Raw genomic sequence first — 27,395 nt, 5'->3', positions numbered from 1 at the left:
TTTTTTCCCCTTGGACTTTCTTGAAGATAGAATTTTCTCATTAATTCCAAGCTGTGCATAGATGCTGATGTTTATATGAGAGCATGCCCTTCATTCTCTTTGAGCTCTTACAGAAATTCTCATTTCCACTGATAATCTACTGTGCCAAGTCTGAAGCACTCACCTGGCTGGTTTTCACTGCTACGCTGTTGAAGCACGGTTTCTGAAAGTAATTTTTAATGCAATTAAGCTAATTGTAAATCACAGGTGTACTCGATTTTATTCAAATGATCACCCGATTGAAACTTGAGTGTCAGTAATCACAGGTGTATCTACCTCTGCTAAACAGAGTTTCAGGTTTGGGTCAATTAGTTTACTTTGAAATATATTTTTCAGTCATTTATTTTGCATGGCTCATCAAAGAAAATTTTTGAAAGGTGATAGAATTTTAAATGGTTTGACATTTAAATGATGCTGCAGATGTTTGTACTCACTCCATTCATACAGTATACTGGTCAGAGTTTCAGTACAGAAAATAGTTCTTCAAATTCTGTTTACCATATTGAATAATTGAATGTAAGGTTGGATTTAAATGTGATCTACACAACAAAATGGATTTATGTCGATGTATTATTCGGTTATTAATAGAATTAGGTCCATAGGTTTTCAGAAAATTACAGGATTTATACTTTGGTCTCTGTACACCACTGAACTGGATTTCAAATCAAACAATCAAGATGTGACTGAAGTGCAGACTTTCAGCTTTTTAGAAGCTCAAACCTATTTGGGCAAAGTAATAATTTTAAATATAAGGACAGTTTTCAATACTGGGACTCGAATGGTTTGCAGTCAATGAGTGCCTGAAGTCTAGAACACATGGACATCAAACACTGTGCTTTCTCTGCCAGGCCTTTACTGCAGCCACCTTCAGCTGTAGCTCCACCTGTGGTGTGGATCTCTCAGTCTTCACTTCCATCTTCAGTAACTGAAAAGCAATTCTCTTCTGGGTTGAGATCAAGTGACTGACTTGGTCATTGAAGAGCGTATTCCATTTTTCTCCCCTTGAGAAACTCTTGGGTTGCTTTTGCAGTTTGATTTTGGGTCATTATCCATTTGCACAGTTGAAGCGCTGTCTGATCAGTTCTGCAGCATTTGGCTGAATCTGAGCTGAGAGTATAGCTGTGTACCCTCCAGAATTCATCCTGCTGCTTCTATCAGCAGTCACATCATCAATAAACACGTGTGACCCAGTTCCGTTGGCAGCCATACATGCCCATGCCATAGCCTTGCCTCTTCTATGTTTGACAGATGATGTGGTATGCAACAGACCATGAGCCGTTTCTTTCCTTTTCCATACTTTTCTCATCCCATCATTCTGGTACAAGTTAATTTTGGTTTCATCTGTCCAAATAATCTGGTTAATAATTCCTATGATCATCAGATGTAGCTGCGTTCCTTGGTTTTCCAGATTTCGGCTGTTGCTGAGCCGGCCAGTACATTCCTTCTTTCTTTTGCATCAACATCTCACTGGACCTCACATTGACAGTTCCAGTAAACAGCTACCAAATTCAAATTCCACACTTAGATTTAACTCGAGATCTTTTATCTGTGTCACAGAAAATGAGAGAACAGGCCTAACATTACTTTTGAGCTTCTAAAAATTGGTAACACAGCATAATAATGGCCGTTATTAAGTTAAAAGTTAATGCTATGATATGTTTTTTATTTTATTTGATTAGAGGTGGTGTAGAGGCAAAAATACAAATTAAAGTTCACTGTGAAAAAACTCATGGACCTTTGTTGCCAAATTAATATACTGAATACTTCCAAGATAACTGGAGAGTGAATACATAAACACAGGTATCAAGTTCTGCAAAAGTGAAAATGTGATACATAGTTAAGGCCAAATAAAAGTGGCAATAAAACACAAGGGTCTGCATGATGGATTTCCTTCTGCAGAAAGAATAAGACCAACCTGGGAGAATAAGACTTTCAGGGTGCATGTCTGCTAGAGTGATACTGTCTGTTAAAGTCCTACATATGGGGATGTGTGCAGTTTATCCAGTGTGCATGCTGAATGGACTCTGTCAAATTCCCCAGTTGTTCTTTTGAGAGAGCACTGAAGCAGAGCATAACTGTCAGTATAAGCCTGGTAAACTGGAGAGGTGGGGTCGATTTTGTTATTGGTATTTCTTTTCTGCTTGACCTTTCTATAACCTGAGCACTCAGACAAGTCCCAGTTGTCTTATATGGCTGAATTGACCAGAGCAATGACGCTTGGAAAACTACTGTTGTGGCTTCAAATCTCAGTGAAAGAAGCTCTCAAGGAACAATCCATTGTTTTATATGAGGATTATGTTGAAAGACCAAACGACTTCTTTTAGATCAGTGGTTCTTAACCTGGGTTCGATCGAACCCTAGGGGTTCGGTGAGTCGGTCTCAGGGGTTCGGCAGAGCCTCCACTGCGGAGGTCGCAGAGGTCCAGCCATGCCCGAATTATCGTGTAAATTTGTGATGACACGCCCCCTTCTGGCCATCACTGGCTGCAGACGATCATGCTACACTGCTTGGCCAATCAGGGCTGCGGGGAATGTAGCGCGCGCAGTAGTCAACATGTGAATGTCGTGGTAGTACTTCGCGTGATTTTTTTTTTAACATTTTAATCCATACTAACTATGTCGGGCAAAAAAAGAAAGTGGTTGGACGAATATGTACAATATGGATTTACATGTATCACGGAACGTGATGGGAGTGAGCGTCCTATCTGCATGATTTGCAACGCCAAGTTGAGCAACTCTAGTCTCGCACCGGCAAAACTAAAGGAACACTTCTTGAAGCTGCATGGAGACGGGGAATACAGGAACACAACACTTGCTGAATTCAAGGTGAAGAGAGCCAGATTCGATGAAAGGCCCACTCTGCCTGCTCTTGGATTTGTACCCGTTAACAAACCGATCCTCACAGCATCGTACGAAGTTGCTTACCTGATCGCAAAGCAGGGCAAGCCACACACCATTGGTGAAACACTCGTGAAACCAGCCGCGTTAAAGATGGCAAATCTGATACTCGGAACAGCGGCCGAAGGTAAATTATCACAAATTCCTCTTTCAAATGACACCGTCAGCGACAGAATAGAAGACATGAGTAAAGACATCTTGGCTCAAGTAGTCGCCGATCTGATTTCAAGCCCGGCAAAATTCAGCCTTCAGCTCGATGAGAGCACAGACGTTGCTAATCTAAGCCAGCTTACTGTTTTTGTGCGCTATGTGAAAGATGACATGATAAAAGAAGATTTTTTATTTTGTAAGCCTCTTACAACAACAACTAAGGCAGCCGATGTGAAGAAGCTTGTGGATGACTTCTTCGGAGACAACAATCTTTCATGGGACATGGTTTCTGCAGTTTGTACAGACGGAGCTCCCGTCATGCTGGGAAGAAACTCTGGTTTTGGTGCGCTAGTAAAAGCCGATGCACCACACATCATTGTGACTCATTGTATTTTGCACAGGCATGCATTGGCAACAAAAACCTTGCCTCCAAAAATGGCAGAAGTATTAAAAACCGTGGTGGAATGTGTGAACTATGTGCGAAATAGTGCTCTGAGGCACCGCATCTTCAGTGAGCTGTGTAAAGAAATGGGCTCTGAATTCGAGGTACTTCTGTACCATTCTAATGTTCGGTGGTTATCCCGGGGACAGGTGCTGAATCGTGTTTTTGCCATGCGTGTGGAATTAGCCCTGTTTTTGCAAGAGCACCAACACTGTCATGCAGATTGCTTCAAAAATCCTGAGTTCATTCTCATTTTAGCGTACATGGCTGATATATTCGCAGCTCTCAATCATCTCAATCAGCAGATGCAGGGTGGTGGAGTCAATATCATAGAAGCGGAAGAACACCTGAAGGCTTTTCAAAAAAAGCTAACGTTATGGAAACGACGAACAGAGAACAACAACTTTGCAAACTTCCCCCTTCTGGACAACTGTGTAAGTAAGGTCGAAGATGTGTCTGGAATCGGAGATGTTTCTGTATCCACGGAACTGAAGCAAACAATTGCAACGCACTTAGATGAGCTTGCAAAGTCTCTCGACAGATATTTCCCTACAAGAGAGTCATATCCAGCATGGGTGAGACAGCCGTTCACGTTTGCTGTTGAGACAGCAGATGTCAATGATGAATACCTTGACGAAATCATTGAAATTCAGCAGAGCCAGGTTCAACAGCAACTCTTCAGAACAACAACACTCTCAACGTTTTGGTGTCGACAAATGGACAAGTATCCAATTATTGCTAAGAAAGCCCTGGATTTTTTTATACCATTTGTTACAACATATCTTTGCGAGCAATCCTTTTCGACGATGCTGGACATAAAAACGAAGAAAGGAACAGACTTTTCTGTGAAAATGACATGAGACTGGCACTTGCCAAGGTGAAGCCACGCATATCTGAACTGGTCTCTCAAAGGCAACAGCAGAAGTCACACTGATTTGCAGGTATGTAATTTGTTGTAAGTTCATGCATTGTGTTGGTTTTGTTCTTTGAACAAGGTGATGTTCATGTACGGCTCATTTTGTGCACCAGTAAAAAAACATATCTATGTCTTGAATTTGAAAAAAAAAAAAAAAATTTTACTAAAGAGGGGTTCGGTGAATGCGCATATGAAACTGGTGGGGTTCGGTACCTCCAACAAGGTTAAGAACCACTGTTTTAGATTATTTTTTTTTATCAAACATCTCAATTCCCTTGCTCCTCAGATGTTGTACAGCTGTCAAATGACCATCACTCGTGACAGGATTTAGCTTTTTTCCTTTCCCTGAGCTGTTGCTGGGGGACTCCTGAAATGATTTCCCCATGTGTTAACTGTGTATGCAGTATTACATAGTAGTACTGTCTGTTAGAATGATATGAAGTCTGGCCGGGTCTAATCTGTGCTGTGTTCTTTTGGTGACCTTATAGTCAGACTCCCAGTTGTCTTATTAAATTCTTCACCAGACCATAACAGGAAGCTACTGATGGTCGACCAAAGTTATAGAGCTAACTCTCTGCTTAGAAAAGTTACACTGCATTATATACGGTGGGTACATTTTCTTCAAAGGTTTTTTTTTAGTTAATTCGGTTTTAAAAAAAAATCTGACTCTCCAGTTTTTCCTGCTTAAAATGTAACCAACTGTAATGGGCTTTTAGTAAAATCACATGCATGAAACAAGACGATTCTTTTCATCCGTTACAAATATTGCATAAAGTAATACAGCCGACTGCACACCTAAACTTCAAAGCAAGGTAACAAACTCACTTTATCGTGTCCAGCTGTTCTGTGGAAATCCACAGCAGGTATGTGCAGCATAAAATCACTGGTGCAAGTGATGAGATGATAAAGAAAAAATCTAGACTACTTGGATGTTTTTTTTTTGCGTTTTTATTTGTAAAAGAAAAATAGGCGGTATAACATCCCTGCACTTGTGTTCATATTACTACAGAGTAATAATAAACTACACACACCAGGGGGTTAAGTCAGTTGTGATGCCTCTATTTGCATTGAATAAGGTAATCAGTTTTCCCTGTTTGCTTTCAGTTTTAGACTACTGTGTTTTACAAAAGGCTTTCATGAGACTGAATCAACCCATGATAACTGTTTAGTGTATCTGTGTGCACAAGATTGCAAACATACACATTTTTACTGAGATAAGAGAAAATGTTTTGTTTTGTTTATCAGATAGAAAACTTTAAATATAAAATGTGGACAATCCACTCCCATAAGCAGTATTTTCCAACTTTTATATCTTGTATGGATGCTTAGAGTAGCTAACTCACATGCAATCCGGACATGTGCCTTGCGGCTTTTGGTGGTTCCAGCAGAGCTCCAGGCCACGCACTGACACCAGTAATCTTCAGGGCCAAACAGCTCCTCCACTTGCTGCCGTGTTATTTCTATGCTGGCTTCTCTCACCACCAGACCTGCAGCAAAAGGGAAAAACACCATTGTATTGTTTACAATTTCAACTGGGAATAAGAATCGAGCAAAAATGCAAGCGCTAACAAATGGTAAGTCATAAATAAGTTATTTTTTTTATTTACTTGTCTTACTCACGTGCTGATTCTCCAGAAAATGTGAAACTTAAATAAGCTTCTATTTGCCTGATATGGCTTACATGTTAGCTTAAAAAGAAAAAGTAAGAACAATCCATAATAAATATCTCAGCTAGTAAATTAAAGTTGAGGATAATCATTCAGTAGCTGCTGGTGTTTACAAAGCCAGGTCACTTTACAGAGTAGATCCACTCTGGATTTAATATCACATTTGTGAGATTGTTCCTTTGCGCTTTTACTCTTTATCTCAGTCCACCCCCAATTCCCTCTTTTCTCTGGAGTTTTGAAAGCAGCTCCTATGTAAAGAATAAGTGTAAGATTTGAGTAGCTGCACCCTACTGATAGCACTACAAGGGAGCACAGATAGAGGGGTACTGAAAGAGAAAAAAGGAAATGAAGTCTAAGGGAAAAACTCACGATGAGACGCAGAAAATCTACATTTAAAAAAAATCTACATACAGGATACAGAAAATTGAGAAACTCTGTGACCAAGGAAAGTAATATTCGAGAGAAAATAAACAGAACTATCAAGAAGCGATTAATTAAAGTAAAAACTTTAGGTTACAGACTGGAAAGGAAGGGGAGAGGGCAATGAGAGAAATGGTAGACAGGTAGATGTAATGAAGAGCAACATGACAGAGTTGCAGGGAGAGGAGGATGACAGGTTAAGAGGTGGAAGAGGTCGATAAAATGTGAAAAGGAAAGAGGGAGGGAACAGAGATAAAAATGTATTCAAGTAGGAGTACGTGGGGATTGGGGAGTAGATGGGCAAAATGCCATGAGAAGAGATCTTGGCAGTTTATTTCAGGTTCAGTTGAGTTACAGAGACCCCAGAAACCGTCTCTACGGGGCTCCACAAATCTGACTTGGGCCTATTACTTATGAAGACTCTCGGCAAGTTCTTGCCATAAGAGAGACAGTTATAGCAGCAAAGCCAGGACTGAGGCAAAGGGGACTAAGAGGAAACAAAGTGAAATACAGTGAACGAGACTGAGGCAAACTTAAGGCCATTAATGGCTGGTGGGAGAATTAATAAGTAACCCATAAGGGCAAAGTGTAAGAAAGGCAACATAAGCTTTCAAGTAAGATAGCTGGAAGATCGGTATGGCTTTTCAGTTAGAAATAAATAAATAAACCTCAATAAGATGGAGTGTGTGGAAAGTAAACAGGGACCTTAGATAATACAGAAATTCAAATTGACTGATGGCACAGGGAGAAAAGTGTAGAGTAAGTCCAAAAATAAAAATCTAGTAGGAGGCAAAAAAGGGGCTAAAAGCCATTGATGGGAAGAGCACTGTAAAGAGCAAAGCTTGTAAAACTGTTGTGCATACTGATGTTTGAGAAAACATGCAAACAAAGGAGATTGATATGGCTTCACAGCATGAAATGAGAGAGCAAAGGAGCACTGCAACAGAGGCAAAAAAAACGGCAGCTAAAGAGACAATTATAACAGGCAAGGAAACCAGGACTAAAGCTGAGACAACGAGTGGGCAAGCAATAGCAATGAGACAAAAAAAAAAACAAAAGTGTGAGCACAAGAAGGGCAAGAACGATAGGAAGAAGGTGGAGACCAGTGAGAATGCTACTGCCAAAGTAATGAGCAATTAAAGGGAATTGTTCAAAAGAGTCAGACAGCTAGATGTGAAAAAGGGACTCAGCATATGCAAAGAAGCATATGGGATGGTACATGAAAGACACCACGGGCTTTGGTGACTCAATGAGAGGGTGGAAGCAGGCTTCTGATGAAGACAAATAAATGGGAAACATATACATATTTAAAGCTTTTGCAACACTGTGTACATGACTTATTAGGTTGAATATCAAAAATCATTAGAAGCTAAATATTATTCAATTAGTGGAGCGTTTCAAGCAAAGCCAGTGGCTGCACTGGGATACACTGAGACACGTGTGCAGGAACGCTAAGAATTTGTAAAACAAAACAGGGAAAAATTTAACACTCAGAATTAAATGTGCACTTTCCACCATAAAATAAGGTAATGGCAAACTGGCGGAAGGGGGGGGGGGGGGGGGGGGGGGTGGCAGCACGAAAGAAGAAAAAAAAAGAGAGCACACTCACAACTGTTTCTGTAAACTACAAATATTGGTCTCTCTCCTGCCTTTACTGCTTGGAGAATAAAACTAAAGCGTGTGGGACGCTGGCGCACCTCAGATATTCTGACTGAGAAGCTGCAGCTGACTAACACTGGATAATAAGATATTTTCTCCAAGCAGAAGGCTGAAGGTTTTAAACCTCAAAGTTTTTTGAACTTGTAGCTTGCAGCTAATAAAAAAGCAACCCAACAGAAAAAAAGAATTTTAAAGTTTCCAGAGATGTATTATTAAATTTTTAAATGGTTGTGCAGTGGCTAGCTAATTAACCATCTCTATACTCTGAAGCATAAGTGCAGAACTCTCAGTTATAAACTTCAGTTAATTATGGTTCAGTGCAAAGTTACTAGAACACCTAAACTGCTAGATAAGAGGCAGGGATCAGCAGTGAAGGATAACAATGTGTTTTACAAGGTAGGAAACAACAAAGAAAACAGACAAAAAAGCAAAACAAACTAGGAACAGGTCATATACAGTGAAAAACCACGCTGTGAAGGGCTAAGAACTTCACAGTAGATTAAAAACATGGCTGTTCCTATGAAAATATGTTGAAGAAAATACACCACTTAATCAGTAGCGGTTTCTGATACGGGCGACACGGGCGGTTGCCCGGGGCGGCATCACGGGCATCGGCCAAAAAAAAAATAAAAAAATGCTTGTACTCCTGCTGCCCCGACATCATGCCAGCGCATATTGGGAATGGCATAGGCACCGATCGGTTTTCTATCGCCCATTTGCTGGGAGTTGGGCGCCCAGGGCGCCAAACAGGTTAGGACCGCCACTGCACTTAATCCTTGTTAATGTAGTAAAGACTAAAGGTCAAAACTGAAGAGATGAAGTCTTCATCGTGCTAATGCTAACTAATTCTCACTTTCAAAATCAATAATCTGACTTTCGTGAGATAGGGTTTGCTCTGAAAGTCATGCAAAGAAATCACATGAAATCTATCTAAATAAAACAAAGCCTGCAGGCTAGTTCAGACAGACAACTCAAGTTGCACTGCATTATATTCCTCGTGCCTTCTACCAAACATTTCTGGTTTGATTTTGTTGTATATTAAGCTGCAAAATATTCAGTTCATCTGCCTGATGTTTGAACCCATCTACCACCTCAGTATCTACCTCTAGCCCCGGAGGGATGTTTGCTCATTCTGTCAGTTTGGATATGTAATACATTTGCTCAAAGTTATGAGTCCTAGATGCAAATTTTATCAACAATCTATGGTTTTACACATTTCAAACATCAACCCTCTGATTGAAATATATTAGAAAATTATGGTTTCAAAGCCGAAAACAGAAGTTATTGATTTGAATGAATGTATCTCTTAAATAATGGCTTTAGGCTATGCAGGAAGAACAGCTGTGGCCTAAGTATGCAATGTTTTTGACATGACGATTATGCAGCTGTTCACAAGTTTTTACCGGTGACATTCTGCATGAAAACGGATTTTCAAGGTTTATAGTACATCACATGGATATATAAGATAAAGACAGACGTCACTAGGTCCAGAGTTGTGCTGTTGAGACAGCCCTGGTTGTTTCCAGTGTTTGACAATGCAAAACTCACAAAGCAAGAGTTGCTGGGCAAAATCTGACGGAACTACCTGAGGCTTAAAAAGTCCCAGATCACTCAGTGCCTTACTTTGTTTCAATACTGTGCTCAAAGAATTCACATCAATCTGTTATGAGGAGACAAGCATGGGATTCTGGGTCTCTGTAGCATGACAGAACATCACATCAACAAAACCACTGCTGTCAGCTGAGGGAGGTGAAGGGAAAGAAGTAGATGAAAAATGGAAGAAAAGCATCAAGACAAGTGGATACTGTCACAAACATTTCTATCAATCACAAAACTGCACAAACCCCAAAATATTTCTGTTAGTCGTATAGCGTTGATTCATATAACTAAGTTTACTTGTCACCCGGGGAATGGAAGTACAATACTGCATGAATGTGTTTTGTCACTCCAGAACTTCTTTTTTCTTAATGGAGACATGACACATGCAAATAATTTCATCTCTGCTTGCTGCACTTAGGATGTTCTTTTTTTTTTTTTTTTTTTTTTTTTGCACTTAGGATGTAATGCTTAAAGTCCAGCTTAGACATATTGTATGTATTAGTTTCACAAAAAACTCATACCCCCGCCCACCTCAAAAAAGTCCATAATAAAGAAGATCTGGAAAACAGCATAACACACTCATCATCACCGAGGTCATAACTCTTCGTTTTGTCTCTATGATTGGGCTTTTCCTTAAGCTTGTGATCTGTAGAAATCCACTGCTAAAAGTGTAAAATGAATATCCATCTATACCCCAGCTGTCATTAGATGAGAGACGGGCCAAAGCCTGGACAGGTCACCAGTTTGTTGCAGGGCTAACACAGAGGGACAGACAATCATTCATTTACACCTAAAGCCAATTGAGAACCACCAGTTAATCTAACGTAATTATCACTGAACTGGGAAACGGCCAGAGAACCCATAGAGCAACTACAGGCGTCAAGGGCTGGTGTCCTGCAGGTTTTAGATGTGTCCTTGATCCAACCCAGCTTATTTAAATGGCTAAATTACCTCCTCAACTTGTCTTGAAGTTCTCCAGAGGCCTGGGAATGAAATAGTGATCTAAAACCTGCAGGACACCAGCCCTTGAGGCCTGGACTTGGACACCCCTGCCATTGAGTATGGAAACTGAAGAGAAAGGTACCAGCTAGCTGGTGGATTCAAACCGAGAACCCTCTTGCTTTAACTTTGTGTCATAGTGCCACATTTATGACCAATATCCTCATTCTCTTTTTCTGTTCAATAACACTGAGTGCAATTCTTTTTTTCTGACAGCATTATATTTTATTCTGTTGTACATAATATTTTATTTAACTGTATTCTATTGTGTACAGTATCTCATTCTTATTCTCTTATCCTATTCCAGTGTTTTTTTCTTAATCTGTGTAACTTTGTAACTAATTTGTAATTGCTGTAACCTCACTGTCCACTTTCTGCTGTAACAAAACAAATTTCCCACGTGTGGGCCTAATAAAGGTTACCTTATCTTATACACAGTGTTGGGGAGTAACGGAATACATGTACCGCCGTTACGTATTTAAAATACAAAATATGAGTAACTGTATTCCGTTACAGTTACCGCTTAAACAGGTGGTATTCAGAATACAGTTACTTTGTTGAAATAAATGGATTACACTGCGGTACTTTCCTGTTTCATATTGTCGCGGGTCAGGACTGTTTGGGTTTTGTTTGACAGCTACGTTCTGTTGTTCCAGGCGGCAGCTTTACGGTTGCCATGGTTACAGGGCGACGCTCTCTCTCTCTCTCTGGGACTGTGTGTTTCCTGGGTGAGAGAGCGCCTTTTCGTTGTTGTTGTTGTTGTGCTAAGCTAACAGGCAGAATGCTACAAGCATAGCTCTAAAGAATGTAGCATCATGGGCAGTGTAGTCCGTGTTGCAGGGAGAATGGACTGCCATACACGTTATGGGTCTGTGAGCGCGAGGAGGGAGAAAAAGGGGAGTGGAAAGGTACGAGTTGTCATCGAGGAAAAACGGGAGCTGGAAGCATGTAAATATAATAATAACCACTTCAGCCAAGAAGAGTGCCTGACGAGCCCAGTTGTAAGTAAGCTATTAAGACTCGACTGTACACCGTGTTCGTGTTTTCCTCCGAAAACAATAAGTTCCGTTGGAGCAGCCTTTCAACGCCTCTCTCTGTCTCTCGCAAGAAAAGTTGACCCACACAACAAAGTAAAGCTATTTTTCGGCTATGAGCCGACAGGGACCCCGCCGTATTAGTCAGAGGTCCCTTTACTACAGTTCGGAGTTGCGGACCTTCAGTAATAGTAATAAATCACACAGCAATAGTACATTCACGTTGTTGTAAAAAGCATGATAATATATTAAGTAATCCAAAGTATTCAGAATACGTTACTGTCATTGAGTAACGTAACGGAATACGTTACAGAATACATTTTGGGGCATGTATTCTGTATTCTGTAACGGAATACATTTTAAAAGTAACCTTCCCAACACTGCTTATTATAGAACTAAAACAATAAATAAATAAATGTTTACATAGTACAACGGAAACATAAAACTGGCTGATTTTACTGTTATTTGAAAAATGTATAATCACAACACCCACACTTGTTTTTAAAGTTTGGCCAGGGGAATGTTTGCCATGTCATCTCGCAATATGTTTTGCTTGCCCTTGCAGTAGGATTTAGATGATTTCAGATCCATAGGAACACATTGTGCTCTGTTCTTTTTCCAGCTAGTCAGCCCAATATTAAAGTCTGCAGTATTCCTATGATAAATGTACTACCAGCATACAAAGGTCAGCTTCATAATCACACAGCAAATTCAAAAGTGTTAAATGTTTTGGTGTTAATAGTCTTCTTGCAAAAGTAGAGTTAATTTTACTCTAAGTAGAGTCACATTCTTTTAATGTAACTCTGAGGTGTAAAATGATAGTAGTTAAAATCGAGTGTTAAAAATGAGTGTTTCTCTGTCAAATCTGGAGGTGTTACAATGGAAACATTAACTCCTGACCTCTTAACTCTGAACTCCTACAGGGGCTATGACACCAACAGAGTAAATTCACAGACTCCGCCCCCAGCACGGCTCCAATCGAAGCTGAAGTGAAGCCGTTTCAGAACATTTTGCTCTACATATTTGAGTTGTTTGCCATGCTTGGTAAGTCATTTTTTCAAAGATTGTTTCAATTATTATTATGAGCTTTTACTTCTGTGGCTCTTTGGAGTTGAGACAAAGCTGTGTGAAAGGCATTAGCCATGTTGCTCGGTGATAGCATAACATTCTGCTTTAGCTAGCTGAAAGGTATTGTTTGCAGGCAAATACCACAGCCTTGAAAAAAAGCTTGCATGTGAATTTTCAGTCAAACTTTTGGTCAAATACACCTAAAGCAATGTCTAGAATGTGAAATGTTGGTATAATGGTGCTACTTGAAGCCTGAAAACGATCGCCCATAAAAAAAACGAGCAAACAGCAGTAGCAGGCGTCCTGACTGGATTCTACGTTAGCATAGATCCCTCCAGAGTTTTGTGCACACGGTTTAGGTAAAAATGAAAAAGGTTGCGGTTTTACATTTAGTTCAGTATACCTGTTGCCTGTGTCCTTGTCTTTTGGGAAAATACTTTACACAAGTAATGGCTCAAAGAGGATTCCTTTTTTTTTTTCACTGTGCTGCAATTGTTTACTGGATTATTTGTGCCATTAATTAGTGTCAACTAATTTTTATTCAATCTCCGCACAGGATATGCTTGTGAAGATGGAATATGGGGGAGAGCAGAAGTGCGTTGAAGTTCCACAAAGGGATGAATGAAGGACATGCATATTGTATTGAAGAAATAAGTGATGAGAATGCTGTTATTTGCATTTACCATGTCAGACCTTTTGATAAACAAAATTCTAATGAAGTGAGAACATGTATACTGTTACATCTTTCAGAAAATGTTTTGAAATTGTGGTGCACAGTTCAGAATAAATGTTTTTCAAAAACCATTGCATCTTTTTAGTAAATGTTTATTTCCAAAAGAAATTTCTAGAAGTTCAGAACAGTAAAATTCCCGCTTTTTAGAATGAATTAGAAGATAACTCTTACGTAGTTAAACTAAAATACTCTTTGAGAGTTAATATATAAACTCTTAACACCAAGTGTTAAATTATCAACTCCAGACAGATTTGGTGTTTAACACTAAATCAGAGTTAAAGTACCAACTCTCCAAAAAGAGTTAAATTAACACTCTCTGGTGTGGACCCATATAGACACTTTAATAGTGTTGAAATCAAATCCGACAGTGTTAATTTGGACATGCTGGATTTGCTGTGCACTACTGCACACATGTGCACACACACGCACGCACGCACGCACGCACGCGCACACACACACTTGATGGCTGCATGTGGTCACTGTTACACCCAATAAAATATACCACAGCCCTAATCATAATAAAATAACAGCAATGGCTAAAACCACAATAAGTAAAAGGGCTGATGAACCACCTCCTCTGGCTTCTTTTACTAAATTTAAGACGAGGGAAACTCACTTTTACTGCACTCATGGCCAGCAGTGGTCCAATATAATACATGAGTATTATAATTCAGCTCCCTTCAAACCTTTCTCCATGTGTAAGATGAAATGCAAACAATATATGGAGGTAATGTAAAATGTTGACGTAGTCCTCAAAAATATTATTGCTGTGCTCTTGGCATTATGGCAATTAATTTCACTTAAAGTTTTTAGAAATTGTGTTTTTAAAATTGTAAAAATACCCATACAATCAAACAAATGGTTAATTTTAAAACCTTTTTTTGATATTGCGTTGGAAATAAACTGCCTCACTTGTCTTTTATGTGCCAAAAATGTATATACCTGTTAAACACATTTCTTTCTATATCCTATATCCAGTTTCACTTTGTTCCATTAACCTGTGTCTCTCGGTGTCCCGCTGTGTTTCAACAGGAAGCTAAAGCGAATGCAGAAGAAAACTGTACCAATTAGGATTAAATGAACAAAAGCTCAAAAAAGTCTAGATGGATATAAAAATCTGGAATAAAGATGGCAAACATAAAACAAAGACGGGGTATTTTGAGGTCAAAAGGTATACAACATGAAAGAGATGGTGGAAAAAGGGGCAAAGCACTCAAATTGTTTATGGTGTGATCAGTGACAGGTCAACCAGATGGTTCTTTAGGGATAGCGGGGGGGGAAGCTGCAGAAAAAGTCAACACTCACTATTATTATTTCATCAGTTCCACATAGAGAGACATCTGAAGAAGTCAGACAGAGTCCCTGATTTTGCAAATATTTGCCCCATTTTGTGAGAGCAGCTCACTGAGTGGTGCGCATAGATCAAGGTGAGTTGTCAGGAAAGTGACCCAACACTCTGATTGACACTGTGCAGCCGCGGCAAGTGAAACAAAAGTTCCCCAAAGGGACTGAGATATTGCAGCTTCAACAAAAACACTTTATGTTTGCTGCTGCCTAACCATAGTCTGTACTTTCAAAACCTGCTGTTTGACCAATGTTGGAAAGAAGAATATTTGATGCTAAAGCTAATTATGGTTAAAAGTCTATTTTATCTACAGATGATTAAGGAACATGGAATAATTTATCATATTATAGCATACAAATAGAACCTAGGTAGAACAAACATTGCATGATTGAGTCTAAATCTTTAGTGTCATCTCACAGTTGGGGTTACTCAAACCTGATTTAGACATCTGTGGTAAATCTTTGCAGCACCTAGGATGAAACTCAATGGGTATACCAACATCATACCTTGTCGTCACATACTGGCGGTTTTTTTTGTGGTGACAGATGGCAGAAATAAATAAAGCGCTAGGACTTTTTTTACCTTGCCGTTTCCACTTCTTTGTACATTTCCTCAGATCTATTCCAATAGTTTCAGCAATGTCCCTCCTTATATTGATGTTATGATTATTATCCCTAATATGGAGATGGTGATTGTTATTCTCTGACAAATCAAAATCTGTAGCAAAAGAGTAGCCAAGAAACGCACAGGAAGTTGTCCCAACGACAATGCTGAAATACCAGTTTTATGATTGATGTCTCCGACATTAGTTCAACTTTCATTTCGAATTACAATAACTTCTAACCAGAACTAGATATCATCATAAAAAATAAAAAAAACTGAGCAGATATAAATGTTTGTGTGGCCAGCATTTGTCGCAAATTAGCTCTTTTCAAGAAGGTTGTTCTACATAAGACATTATGCAAAATAGATTATGCCTTATGTAGAACACATATATTATGCTAATAATTTAATGTATTAGATCATTATTATTTATGCATTAAAAACCAAAATTGCACAGTTTAAATGCTGAGGGCTAGGTTAAATGTTACGTTTTTAAATAAGCATTACGATGAAGGGGGGGTTTAAAAGATGAAGACGGAAGAGCCAAAGGGGGTATTTAAAGTGAGATCACAACAGGCTGTGAAGCATGGTGAGAAAGGAAGAGAACAAGGCCTGACAGAGTTCTTTGGAGGGAAAAATCATGGAGGACACTGACAGAACAGAATCAGCGGTCTGTAACCAACTGAACACTCAAAATGTGTAGACCGCGTGCATGTACGCATACATGCAAGTGCATGGGTATACTCGCTCAAAGGTTTCCACTGTGATAGTGACTGATTACAATGTATGTGTCTGTGCATGCTTGTCTGCATGTAAATGTTGCTGAGTGTGCACATTTGAGTCCTTTAGCAGTTCCAGAGTTCCACAGAGGCAATGAACCAAAAGAAAACCTAAAGGGAACTATACCAAAAACACTCAGATAAGCATTATCAATCACACATTTTCTCTCTCTCTTGTGACAGACAGACAGACGCACAGATAGACACAGGTATGTACCTTTTCTGTATTCAAGAAGGAGAGATATTGTACATTTGCAGACATTGTAGCAACATTTAAAAAAAGAACTAAACAAATGGCCACAGAGAAAAATGGGAGTGAAGCCAGAAAGAGGGCAAAAAAGACAGAGGAAAGGAGAAACATTAGGAGAAACAGAAAGAGGGAGAGACAAAGACGAGAAAAAAATCAATACAAGTGAGATGGCAGCAATGGAGGGAAAGAGGTCACAAATCACCAGAGCCAATACTTTGTGTGCCAATAATGTATGTGTGCGTGTTTGTGCATGTGTAGATGTGGAGTCACGGGTCATTGCTACCAGACTAATAACCACTCACACTTTGGCTAATGGAGACAAAGTAAGTAACCTGGTACACAACATGTCATTAGCACACTTCAAGGCTAATGGAGATATACTGTGGTTGTACGCATATGGCTTAAGCAAACACTGGAGAAATGCCCTTCGCAATAACGGGTAACTTTTTGTTTCTTTTATGTGCGGCTTTGACTGAAAGCCCAACAGTATCAAGTTAGCTAGCTTTATATATATATATAAATAAATAATTTTCTGCATAATTGCAACTTATCCAGAAAGTAAAGTTTACAACACCTTCTAAGGACTTTTTATTGAAATTTAAAAAATATACAGATTTCACCTTGGGAAATGTATGCAAGCCCATGCAACAGACAGCGTCTCTATAGGACACACAAATCCCTTTGGGGGTTGCATCAGGAAGGGCATCTAGCATCAAAACTCTGCCAAGTCAAACACGTGAAGCTACCCACTGTGGCAACCCCTGGTGAATAAGGGAGCTGGCGACAGTAGCTTCTGCACTGACAGAAGACACTGTGGAAGCAGGCAGTCCATTGTAAAATCAGTGCATCACTAAGCATGCATTCATATTTTACTTATCTTTTTAAACTTTGTTATATAAAAAAAAGCTTGATTTCTATTACTGAGCTTTATGTAATCACAAAAATTGCAATAAACATACTTTTTTTAAAAATTCAACATTGCTCCATTATTCAGTCCTCAATATTTAATCTTTCAAGACAGTAAATCATCACTGATTACGATTTTGTTTTGTTTTTTCTCTGATTTTCCACACTTAATGTCTGCATTTCTGTTACTCTACTTATACGAGCAGTAAAATGAAACAGGGCACACAGAGCTTTTTAACACAACTTTTGGTTGTTTTACATTTGCTGTGTTTGTTTATCTATTTCATTCTATCCCCAGAATCAAATTTCTCTGTGTTTCAACACTTAAGCTGACTTTACATTTTCTGCTAAAATATGACAAGACAGGCAGAGAGAGGTGGACAGGAGGCACAACAGGATCCATATCGTCTTTCTCCTCAGTGTGACTCCCTGATAGCTGTTGGCCTTTTCAGTCCTCTTAAAGATACCCTCCATCAACATCTCTCCTTCAGCCCCTACTTCTCTCCCCTGTTTCCTCAAGCTCAGGTTTTTATCTGACTTTGCTCACTCCAGTTTCAGGCAGTGGAAATTAGAGTAGAGCACAAAACAGCATGAGGCAGAGAGAAAGGAAAAGAAAAGAAAGGAGAACGGCAAGTAAGGAGATGGGACAGTGGGGAAGAGAGGGAGAAAGAAAACAGATAATAAAAGCAGTATGGGGGTCAAAGCTTCTAGCTGTGCTGCTGAAACAGCAGGAAACAAAGAGAAGTAAACAGCTTACAGAGTATAGGTTTTACCAAAGACAAACAGATAAACAGTGCACACACAGTAAATTCAGAGACCCTACAATAGATTTCTAAGCGATTAACTAAAACTGTGTACTATAATACTGTATCTATCTATACAGATATATACATATATCTAGCATTTGTAATTAGTTTTCTAATTTCATTGCCTATATTTTCAAAGTGAACTAAAAGCTTTGTCTGACACCAAAAAAGGCGTTCTCTCATCATTTCGACTGTGTTGTTTGCACTTTTCATCTGTTTATTTAGAGCAGAGAAATTATTGCCCATTATTGTAATCAAATTGCTGTTATCAAACAACAACAACAACAACAATGACTTAACGCAATCTTCGATATCACCAGCTCTATTTAATTATTCAGTTGCCATATTTTGTATGTGTATACTGATTATTGTGTGCTTGAGATGAAATTTCCTAGAGCAGCAAATTATGCAAACTAAAACACATCTTGAGCAGTTCCAAAATCCAAAACTTCCAAAACTTAATCCATGTTTGACCAAGACCCGAGGATTACTCTTTTCTATTTATATAACACCAAATCATAATAACAGATTCCTCGAAGCACTTGATATTGTAAGGTAAAGGCCCTACAATAATACAAAGAAAACCCCAACAACCACATGAACACCTATGAGCAAGCACTTTGGTGACAGTGGGAAGGAAAAACTCGCTTTTAACAGAAAGAAACCTCTGACAGAGACAGCCTGAGGGAGGGGCGGCCATCTGGTCGACAGGTTGGATGTGAGGGGAGGAAGAGAGGACAATTTCAACAGACAGGACAGACAGTAGAACTCGGAAATATGATATTTGATATTAATATATAAAATGAGCTTTATACACAATTACAAATCTACTGTAGAAACATAATAAAAAGAACTTGATGTATGTGGGGGGGTTATCTTAGACTGGGTGATCGAAATTATGTTAATAACTAAGTGTCAATTACTAGACAAGAGGACAGTTTAAAGCCATGGTTCATTAATTAAACAGAAAAATCCTCTCAGTAACATATAACTCAAAACTCAGCAGCTAGCAAACAGCTGATGGAAGACTAATAAATGACTAGCAGCTGCACATGAAGTCAGTACTGAGCACTGAGAGACAGAGGAGGAAAGAAAGAGGGAAGATCTGAGGGCAAGACTGTGAGCATAAACTCATGAATAAACAAAACTGATGACAGCACGCCAACTTACCATCTTATTAACAGTTTTGTTTTGTGTTTGTGCTCTCAGCAAAAAAGTTAGTACTCAAATATTAGAAAGCAGTAAGACAGATGAAAAGGGAAAACATTTTTTTAAAGTATGTTTAAGAAATCAAATACAAGCAACACAATGGGGATATGATGCTATAGTTGAAGAGAAATTACTACTATTTTAATTTACCTTCTATGAAAATAGTATTTAACACTATATGCATACGAACCTTTGTTTCTGTGTCTGATTTGGTTAAGAACTGAAGCAGACACCAACTAGAACATCAAAGAAAGAACGTATACATACAGCACAATTTCTGCTTCCGGGATGTTCTTTGCAACAAAATATATTTATTTATTAGGGGTGCAACGATACTCGTATCGATATTGAACCGTTCGATACAGTGCTTTCGGTTCGGTACGCATATGTATCGAACAATACAAAATTTTTAATTTATTTTATCAACTTTCCTTCTGACGATGCTGTCTGTGTGGAGCGCTCAGTGGATCTGCGCTCGACAGTGCAGCTTAGGCGGAGTAGTCGAACGCAGATCCACTGAGCGCAGGGCAAGCTAGCGAGACAGAAGTTAAGCTCTCGTTGCAACATGGCAAATTGAACCTCCCCCACCCTCATTCAGATCTGGCGTTTGGAATTATTTTGGTTTTCATGTGACGTATGACCCTGAAGGTAAGCACGTCATGGAACAAAAGTAAAACAGTGTGTCGGATGTGCCACGCAATGCTCAGTTACATTGGTGGGAACTAGTGCGTTAGCGCAGTTAGCTCGTTAACGTGTTGGCTGTCTAGCCCCATGCACGGGGCGATCCGCGGTAGCTCGTTAACGGAGATTTGCCGTGTTGTGGCGTTAAGGTCATTTCAGATTAACGCTGACAGCACTAGTGGGAACACAACGAATATGACTGCACATTTATGCCGACATCATCCTAGTGCAAAGACAAGTGGAAGCAGACAAAAGCAACAAGCATGCATGCTACAAACTTTACCCGAGTCATTTAGACAGCCGTTAGCACATTGTTCGCCTTATGGGGACCTGATATGTTTAATATGCTGCTGAGAATACAGCCCAGAAGAAGGGTATAGTATAGCTTTTATTTTGGAAAGAGACATTTCTCTGTAATAAACTCTCTTTTCCAAAGATGAGTGATTTCTTGATCAGATAGATTTATTTTTTTATTACTTTGTTGTTTCAGCGACATTAAATTTAAAAACTGTACTTTTTAGTTAAAATATATATTTATAATTTTAATAAATGACAAATTAAAAAAACATGAACATTTGTTTGTATCGAAAAAATATCGAACCGTGACACCAAAGTATCAAACCGAACCGTGAATTTTGTGTATTGTTGCACCCCTAATATATATATATATATATATGGGGAGAGAGAGAGAGAGATATGCATAAGCCAAAATAACAATTCTGATTTATGCTGCTGGTTGTTGACCCAATTGTTTTTTCCAGCCAAGCATGTGTTTCAGTTTTGCTTGCTCTGGGGACCGAAGCTTATTATCAAGCAGGTGGAAACCCATAAGCTGAGCTCACGTCAACCTTAAGTCTAAGAAACCAGGTTGTGTATATCTTTGTATTCCTGCCAAAGCAACAGCATGATTCATCATTACCTAGCCTGCAGAGTAATACCATGTGCTGTCAAGCGACAAGTGTGGAACTTTGGCTGCGATCCAGTACATCGTTGTGGATCCCATTAAACTGTCCTCTGAACATCGCAGTACAGCACTGGCAGTGGGACAGCTGTGTACACACATCTGACATGTGACCTACCTTTCTGGACAAATAAAACATCTGAATAATGGATTTAACCTGTGAGCTTCCAGTGTACCAGTGAGACAAAAAATTTGGACACATCACAAAGAGCAAAATATCAACAGGGCCAGACACTGACAAATGCCCAGATAAATCAAAAGGGAAAGGGGGACTTAATTGACTATGCAGTGTAGGCATGTTAAAAGCCCATTTTAATGGTCTGATTTTAAATAACATGTAATACAAACAACCTCTGTATGATGTATGGCAAGTAACATCTGTGTCAAATATATGTGTAAATGATGAATACACCTCTTGTTCAAAGCTGCATGCTTACAGCTCATTTTCTGTTTTCACAGTGTTTAAAAATTATTATTATTTTGTTTTGGTATCAGTAAATGAATTAATTTAAATACATTACATTTTTGTCACCTGTCATTATAAGGATAGTCATGACCCCCAAAACTGAATCACTGAATCAAAAGACATGTCATTTGCCCCATATTTTGAAGGATACTGTTTATAACTATAATCATGAACTACACTTTCACACACTTACAATTAAATAAAAAAACAAAAAACAAAACAAAACATCGAGATCACAATTAATTGAAGATGAGTTTTTCTATGAATAGAGTGGCAGAAAAATTTTAACTATGTATTCTATGAAGTCTATGTTGTGGTTACAGGACTAAGATGGACAGATTCTACACTTATAATGCCTTGCCTACCTTAGTCACTACAAGCCAGTTAGAAACAGATTTTGCAAAATCGTACACATACACCAGAAAGCTCCTCCACCAATACATAATTCTTAGATTTTAATGAGTTAAGTCTAAATATGTTGAGCATTTTTGCTATTTTCTAGTTTGTTTGTTTTTTAAAAAGCAATTTATTTTCCAGCTGTTTCGACGTAAAAGTACAGTTGGGTTTTGTTTTTTCATCCAAAAAAATCTCTCTCAAAAAGTTTGACAGTTGCCTTACAGCCACTTTCTGCTAAAGTCCAAGTAAATCTCTATTTAGATGTGTGTGCTAGCTTTTGCTTACCTGAGTTTTCGTCAACCCTTTCCTCCACAGTGTGGTCTTTCTGATGGACCCACTCGCTGTTGCACTTGAAGTAAATCTGTGTGGCAGGCGTTGCTTTGCAGTAGAGATTGACGGGCTTATTCTTGACAATGTAGCCTTCCTCAGGTTCAAACAGGAAGTGAGGTAAGGGTTCCGGTGGGTCAGAAGGGAAGGTTTCTGGGAGCTCACTCAGACTCAGGAAATCTTCGTCATCTCTCACTGCAAAGAGAAGGAAAATTTAAGTGTTCAAATGTATTTCCCCTGTTCATTAGTCTGTTTTAAGAGAGAAGCCGGAACTGTGAATCTTGTATTCATTCAATTGCTTTGATTTCATCAGTAATATCTGTTTTATCCAAACTACTATGCTTTCCCCCCCTCATCATTATACAGTACACCTGCTTATGGAGTCCAGTTATAGCACTCTGTTAGCCATTAGAGCCATAAGAAAAAGACGTTCTTGGCTTTGTATGTGTCTTAACTTTATAAGTTAATAAAATTAAGACTGTACAATGAAGGAAAACTGATTGAAAGAGGGCAAAAAGAGTAAAGCTCCTGAACAAGCATACAACAAAAACTTGGGAGCTAGTCACTGGAGCTATTCTTTATGAGATTACTCACAGCAGTAAGCCAAGTAGACAAAGTACACTGATTTAGCCTGAATTGGTTGCCAGTTGACAAGACTAATCAGGGGCTTTTGTTCATTTTCAGTGGGAGCACATACAAGTTCTGGATTTGGAGAAATACCCATGAAGATTTGCAGTGTGAGTTGCTGTCAGAAAAAAAAAAACCTGCAGTATTTGTCCATCTTAAATCACAAACTAATCAAATATACATTTACATGCCTGTAACTTACAGCACTACCTCTCTCATGCAGAGTCAAAGCTGTACAGGTAGGGTCAACACCAGGGTTTAAAATGCATGGAATAATCTGGAGCAGCATACTGGCATCTCCAATTTACAGAAACCAAATCATATTCAGGTGAAGATTTTATAATATAAAGTCAGTTTATATTTTTTTGTGCGGAAGTCTGGTATTGCTACCAGTTAATGCCATGGAGTTGCTCACTTAAAGCAGATGGTCACACTTATGCCTCCTTTTTTCCCTTCTCATTGCTATAATGTGTTCATGTTATAGATATCAATAAAGTTGTGATCATGGCACAGCATCTGGCCAGTTGTACACAACAGAAGTGAGCAATCAAAAACTTTTTTTTAAAGTGGCATTTAATTTCAGATGTACAAAAGAGGTTGTGTGCCTGATTCTGTATGTCAGTCAAAGACACAGAGGCTTTATCGCCCAGAAATTAACAAAATGGTAATATGTTATGAATTTAAAAAGGGGAATGTATTACCACGCTAGACAGTGTGGTAAGGTTTAAGGTAATGGACCTTATTGGACTGGTGTAGCCTTTAGTGTCACCATTACATTGGGTCAGTCATAAGTTTAAATTTAAACTAATAATGCTCTTTAGTTTGACTTGCCATATCCCACCTTCAGCAGCCATATTTACCCCTGATTGAGAGTAAATGTAAACAAAATATGAATCAATGTACACAACAGTGAGCCAAAACCATAAATTTTCTAAACAAACAAACAAAAAACTAATTATCAATAACATAATTATAACCTCCATCCATTTTATTCAGATTTTAAATCTACAACTTTTCCTTTATATGTTTTTGGAAAACATGAAGAAGAGCAAATAAAGAAATGGGCAGGGAAAATATATACACACAGGCAGGAAATGACTGAATAAACTGAATGGCTGACCCCGAGGCCATCAGGAACTTTATCCTCCTCTCAGTCCATCCTGCTCCCTTACCTCCAACATCTTTTCACTTCTCGCCCACCCATGACCTCAATCAAAGCGACACCTGGAATGTTTTGTCACCAGGTTGCCAAGGTCGCCAAAACACAGAGGATTACAAGAGCCGGTGGGAGGGAGAAGAGCTAGGGTCTCATTCTCTCTCTCTCTCACAGACACATACACACACAGAGGCAGACACAATACACTTATTTTCCGAAAGTTCATACAAACACACACTTGCTCTCGCACACAAACAAATGTTTTTAACGTATAAGTTTCCTCCACTCCATCACCTTCCAGTTTCATTTGGACCTTGTGGACTGTCTAGACCTCTGTATGTATGTGTGCGCCTCTGTGTGTGACTGCCTCACCTGGAGATCTGTGACTCATCGGAAAATTTAAATACAGAATGCTACTGACACAACGTCATGGTTTTTCAGGCCAAATTTTTCAATTCTCCAATTGCACATAAACTGTGCTGTGAATACACACAAAAGCAGCATCCAAAAAAACGACACATAAATGTGTTTATGTGCTTATGCACATGCATACACAATCTTCCATTCCTCAACCATATCCATTTGTGCGCATGTGTAATTGTGGCCCTTATCTTGGAGAATAGAAATGTGCTGTGGGGCTAGAAGCTAAAAGCAGCTTAGGTAAAACATCAAGACACAAATAGGGGGAAAATGAGTAGGCAGCGTCCCCACTTTGATGTCACGAAGCTGACATTTTCTCTCTTAGTTCTGTAATTAGTTCTCTGAGAGTATGGAAATTGGTAGACATTTTCACTGTATAATTTCATTATCTGTGGGAAATTTTCTCCAACACTTGGTTATTTATCCAGTGTCATATTCAGCCATTTCTCTGTTAGTTTCTCACTTGCTGCACCGCCTTCTCTGTATAGCTATTTTTTGCTCCTTTTTCCCCCTTCATGAACCTGCTTTTGCTTTTACGCCCCTACTGCTTTTCACTTCGCCCCAATAATCATTCTCACCCTCATCTGTCATTCAGAGAGCTGAAGGGGTTCATGGCTCTGGAGTGACAGCTATAAATTATTGATTGGCACAAGAAACATGATAGCTAGAAAAGAGTGTTGGTGGAATGAGAAAATGGGAAGGATGGAGGGGGGAAAAATCTCTATGAATAAAAGCTTTGTTTCCCAAATGCTTACTGTTTCCTTCCACTTCTGCATCTTCCCTGTGCCTTCGTCTCCTCTCACAGCGCATCACTTTTGCCTTTTCCATCTGTTTTCCTCTTCTAAACCTTATCCCTCTTTCTTGTTTCACCACCTCCTTACACACCCACCTACCCCTCTCCCCCCGATCTCCTGACAGGGTGACTTAAAGATCCTAACAGCCCAGCTCATAAACGTCTTGCCTGAATGCTGTCACCACTAATGGATGGCTGTAGCAGAACAATGTCCAGGTGCGATTTACAGTATGTTGTAAATATGTGCCACTGGCTAAAACCCCATTTATTCCCTCCTTGAAGTCAGTAGGGAAGCCCACCTTAGAATACCTACAAACCAAACCAATAAATATCTGTAAATCTGCTAAAAACATATATCATCAGAGGCAACTAATCATCTCTGAACGTCAGACAATATTATGACCACTGGAATCAGTATAGAAGTCAATAGGTTACTGACAGATTGAGCAAAAAAAAAGCAAACAATGCTGAAATAATTTAACATGGTATGCAGCAACCCCCTGTTGACAAGACAAATACTACAATATTTGTACAGTAAAAACAACAGGCTACTCACAGACTTTGCATGACTTAATGGTTTGCGTCAGTAATACATTTTTGGGTTTGAATGGTTTCCATAAAACAAGGTTAATTTTACATGAAAAAGTGCAATATGAGCAGTATTTGATACTTTTTAAATCTTCCTGTTAGTTACAGGAGTAACAAACAAATATGTAAACAATTTGAAAAGCTGATGCTGGAGAGTGCAAAAAAAATGCATTCATTCCTCCAACCTAATGCCAAACAAAGCCAAACTTAGTGCCATATAAGGTCAAAATGCCTCTTGAGTAGGAGCATGTATGTGTGCCTGGGTCTTGTTTTGTTGGCGCTGCAAGTAGCATGCGATGCCTATCAGTGCAGTAGCCGTGGAAATCATGAAATCATACTTCTTAATGTCTTATCGGTTAGTTTCAATCTGTAGCAGCTGCAAAAACATTCACTTTCTGAGAAACGGCTATGCTCTAACTCACACACACACACACACACACACACACACACACACACACACACACACACACACACCGTAAATAGACATAAAATGGTAGCCACCCACCCCCACCCCTTTACCCCTAATCCAACCACTACTGACAGCATACACACAACCACAGACAACCAAACAAACCTAAAACAATCCATATCTTTACAGCCAAATTACACAACTCACACATACAAAAACAAAGGAAAATGCACACACTTGCACAAACGTAAAGGTGCAAAAGTGTTTTTATGCACCAAAGGATTCCCATATTTCTCTGTTCTCTAGCTCTCGCTCTTCCTCTCTGGTTGTGTCTCTCACAAACACACATTGTTTTATGAACACAACAAATACAATTTTCCCATTACTTACACTCATTTTTTCCTGCACACACATATGGACAAAAACACATCCTTTACACTTTAACAGATTCAACTTAAAATGACCTATTTGAATCTTGAAAGGTTTAGGGAGGTGATTCAGGGAGTATAGGGAGGTGAAGAGAAAGATGAAAACTGAGAAGACTGAGAGATGATGGCCCAGCAGAGGGCTAATGTATCATTGCCGTGGTATTGGATATATGATGTCAACCATTCTCTCTCTTGCTCGCTCTCTCTCTCTCTCTCACACACACACACACACACACACACACACACACACACACACACACACACACACACACGCAAAACAAAAAGACAAGCAGCAGGTCCACAAACATGCAACCACACCCGCCCAAAGCATCTGTTCATGCAAGCTCGTGCGCACACACACGCACAGATAGACAGTACTCTAAAGCAGCGGTCCGAACCCCCGGGCCTCGGACCGGTACCGGTCCGTGAGTTGTTTGATACCGGGCTGCAAGAGTTGAGGCTCAGGTGTGAAATGTATGGTTTTCAGGGTTTTTATCAGTTTTCAGGGTTATTTTGTTATCGTTTTTATCGTTAACTTGGTTTTCCTGGGTCTTTTCACGTGTGTTATGAATAAATCTTTTTTCGGTACCGGTACTAGTTTTATTTTGTTGTATTTATCCGA

The 27,395-nt window shown here is 39.2% G+C and overlaps 1 protein-coding gene and 1 long non-coding RNA gene across 3 annotated transcripts in view; one reads left to right on the top strand and one right to left on the bottom strand.

Moving 5' to 3' along the window:
• Positions 1-27,395, bottom strand: part of LOC308403754 (netrin receptor UNC5C-like) — a 192,360-nt gene that overhangs the window by 77,285 nt on the left and 87,680 nt on the right. For both annotated transcript variants that reach the window (XM_080893459.1, XM_080893460.1), the window contains exons 2-3: positions 22,311-22,547; positions 5,788-5,931 (exon numbers count right to left, since the gene is read on the bottom strand). In XM_080893459.1, coding sequence (XP_080749585.1) covers positions 5,788-5,931; positions 22,311-22,547 — 381 coding nt within the window. The remainder of the gene's footprint in view (positions 1-5,787; positions 5,932-22,310; positions 22,548-27,395) is intronic.
• On the top strand, positions 12,740-13,694 carry LOC308403758. Its single transcript, XR_013972968.1, has 2 exons — positions 12,740-12,866; positions 13,447-13,694. It is a non-coding gene; the product is annotated as an uncharacterized lncRNA (long non-coding RNA).

This window comes from Rhamphochromis sp. 'chilingali' (genome assembly GCF_963969265.1).
Source record: "Rhamphochromis sp. 'chilingali' genome assembly, chromosome: 10".
Lineage (NCBI taxonomy): Eukaryota > Metazoa > Chordata > Actinopteri > Cichliformes > Cichlidae > Rhamphochromis > Rhamphochromis sp. 'chilingali'.
The sequence above is the reverse complement of the archived record's forward strand: the minus strand, read 5'-3'. Positions and strand labels throughout refer to the sequence as shown.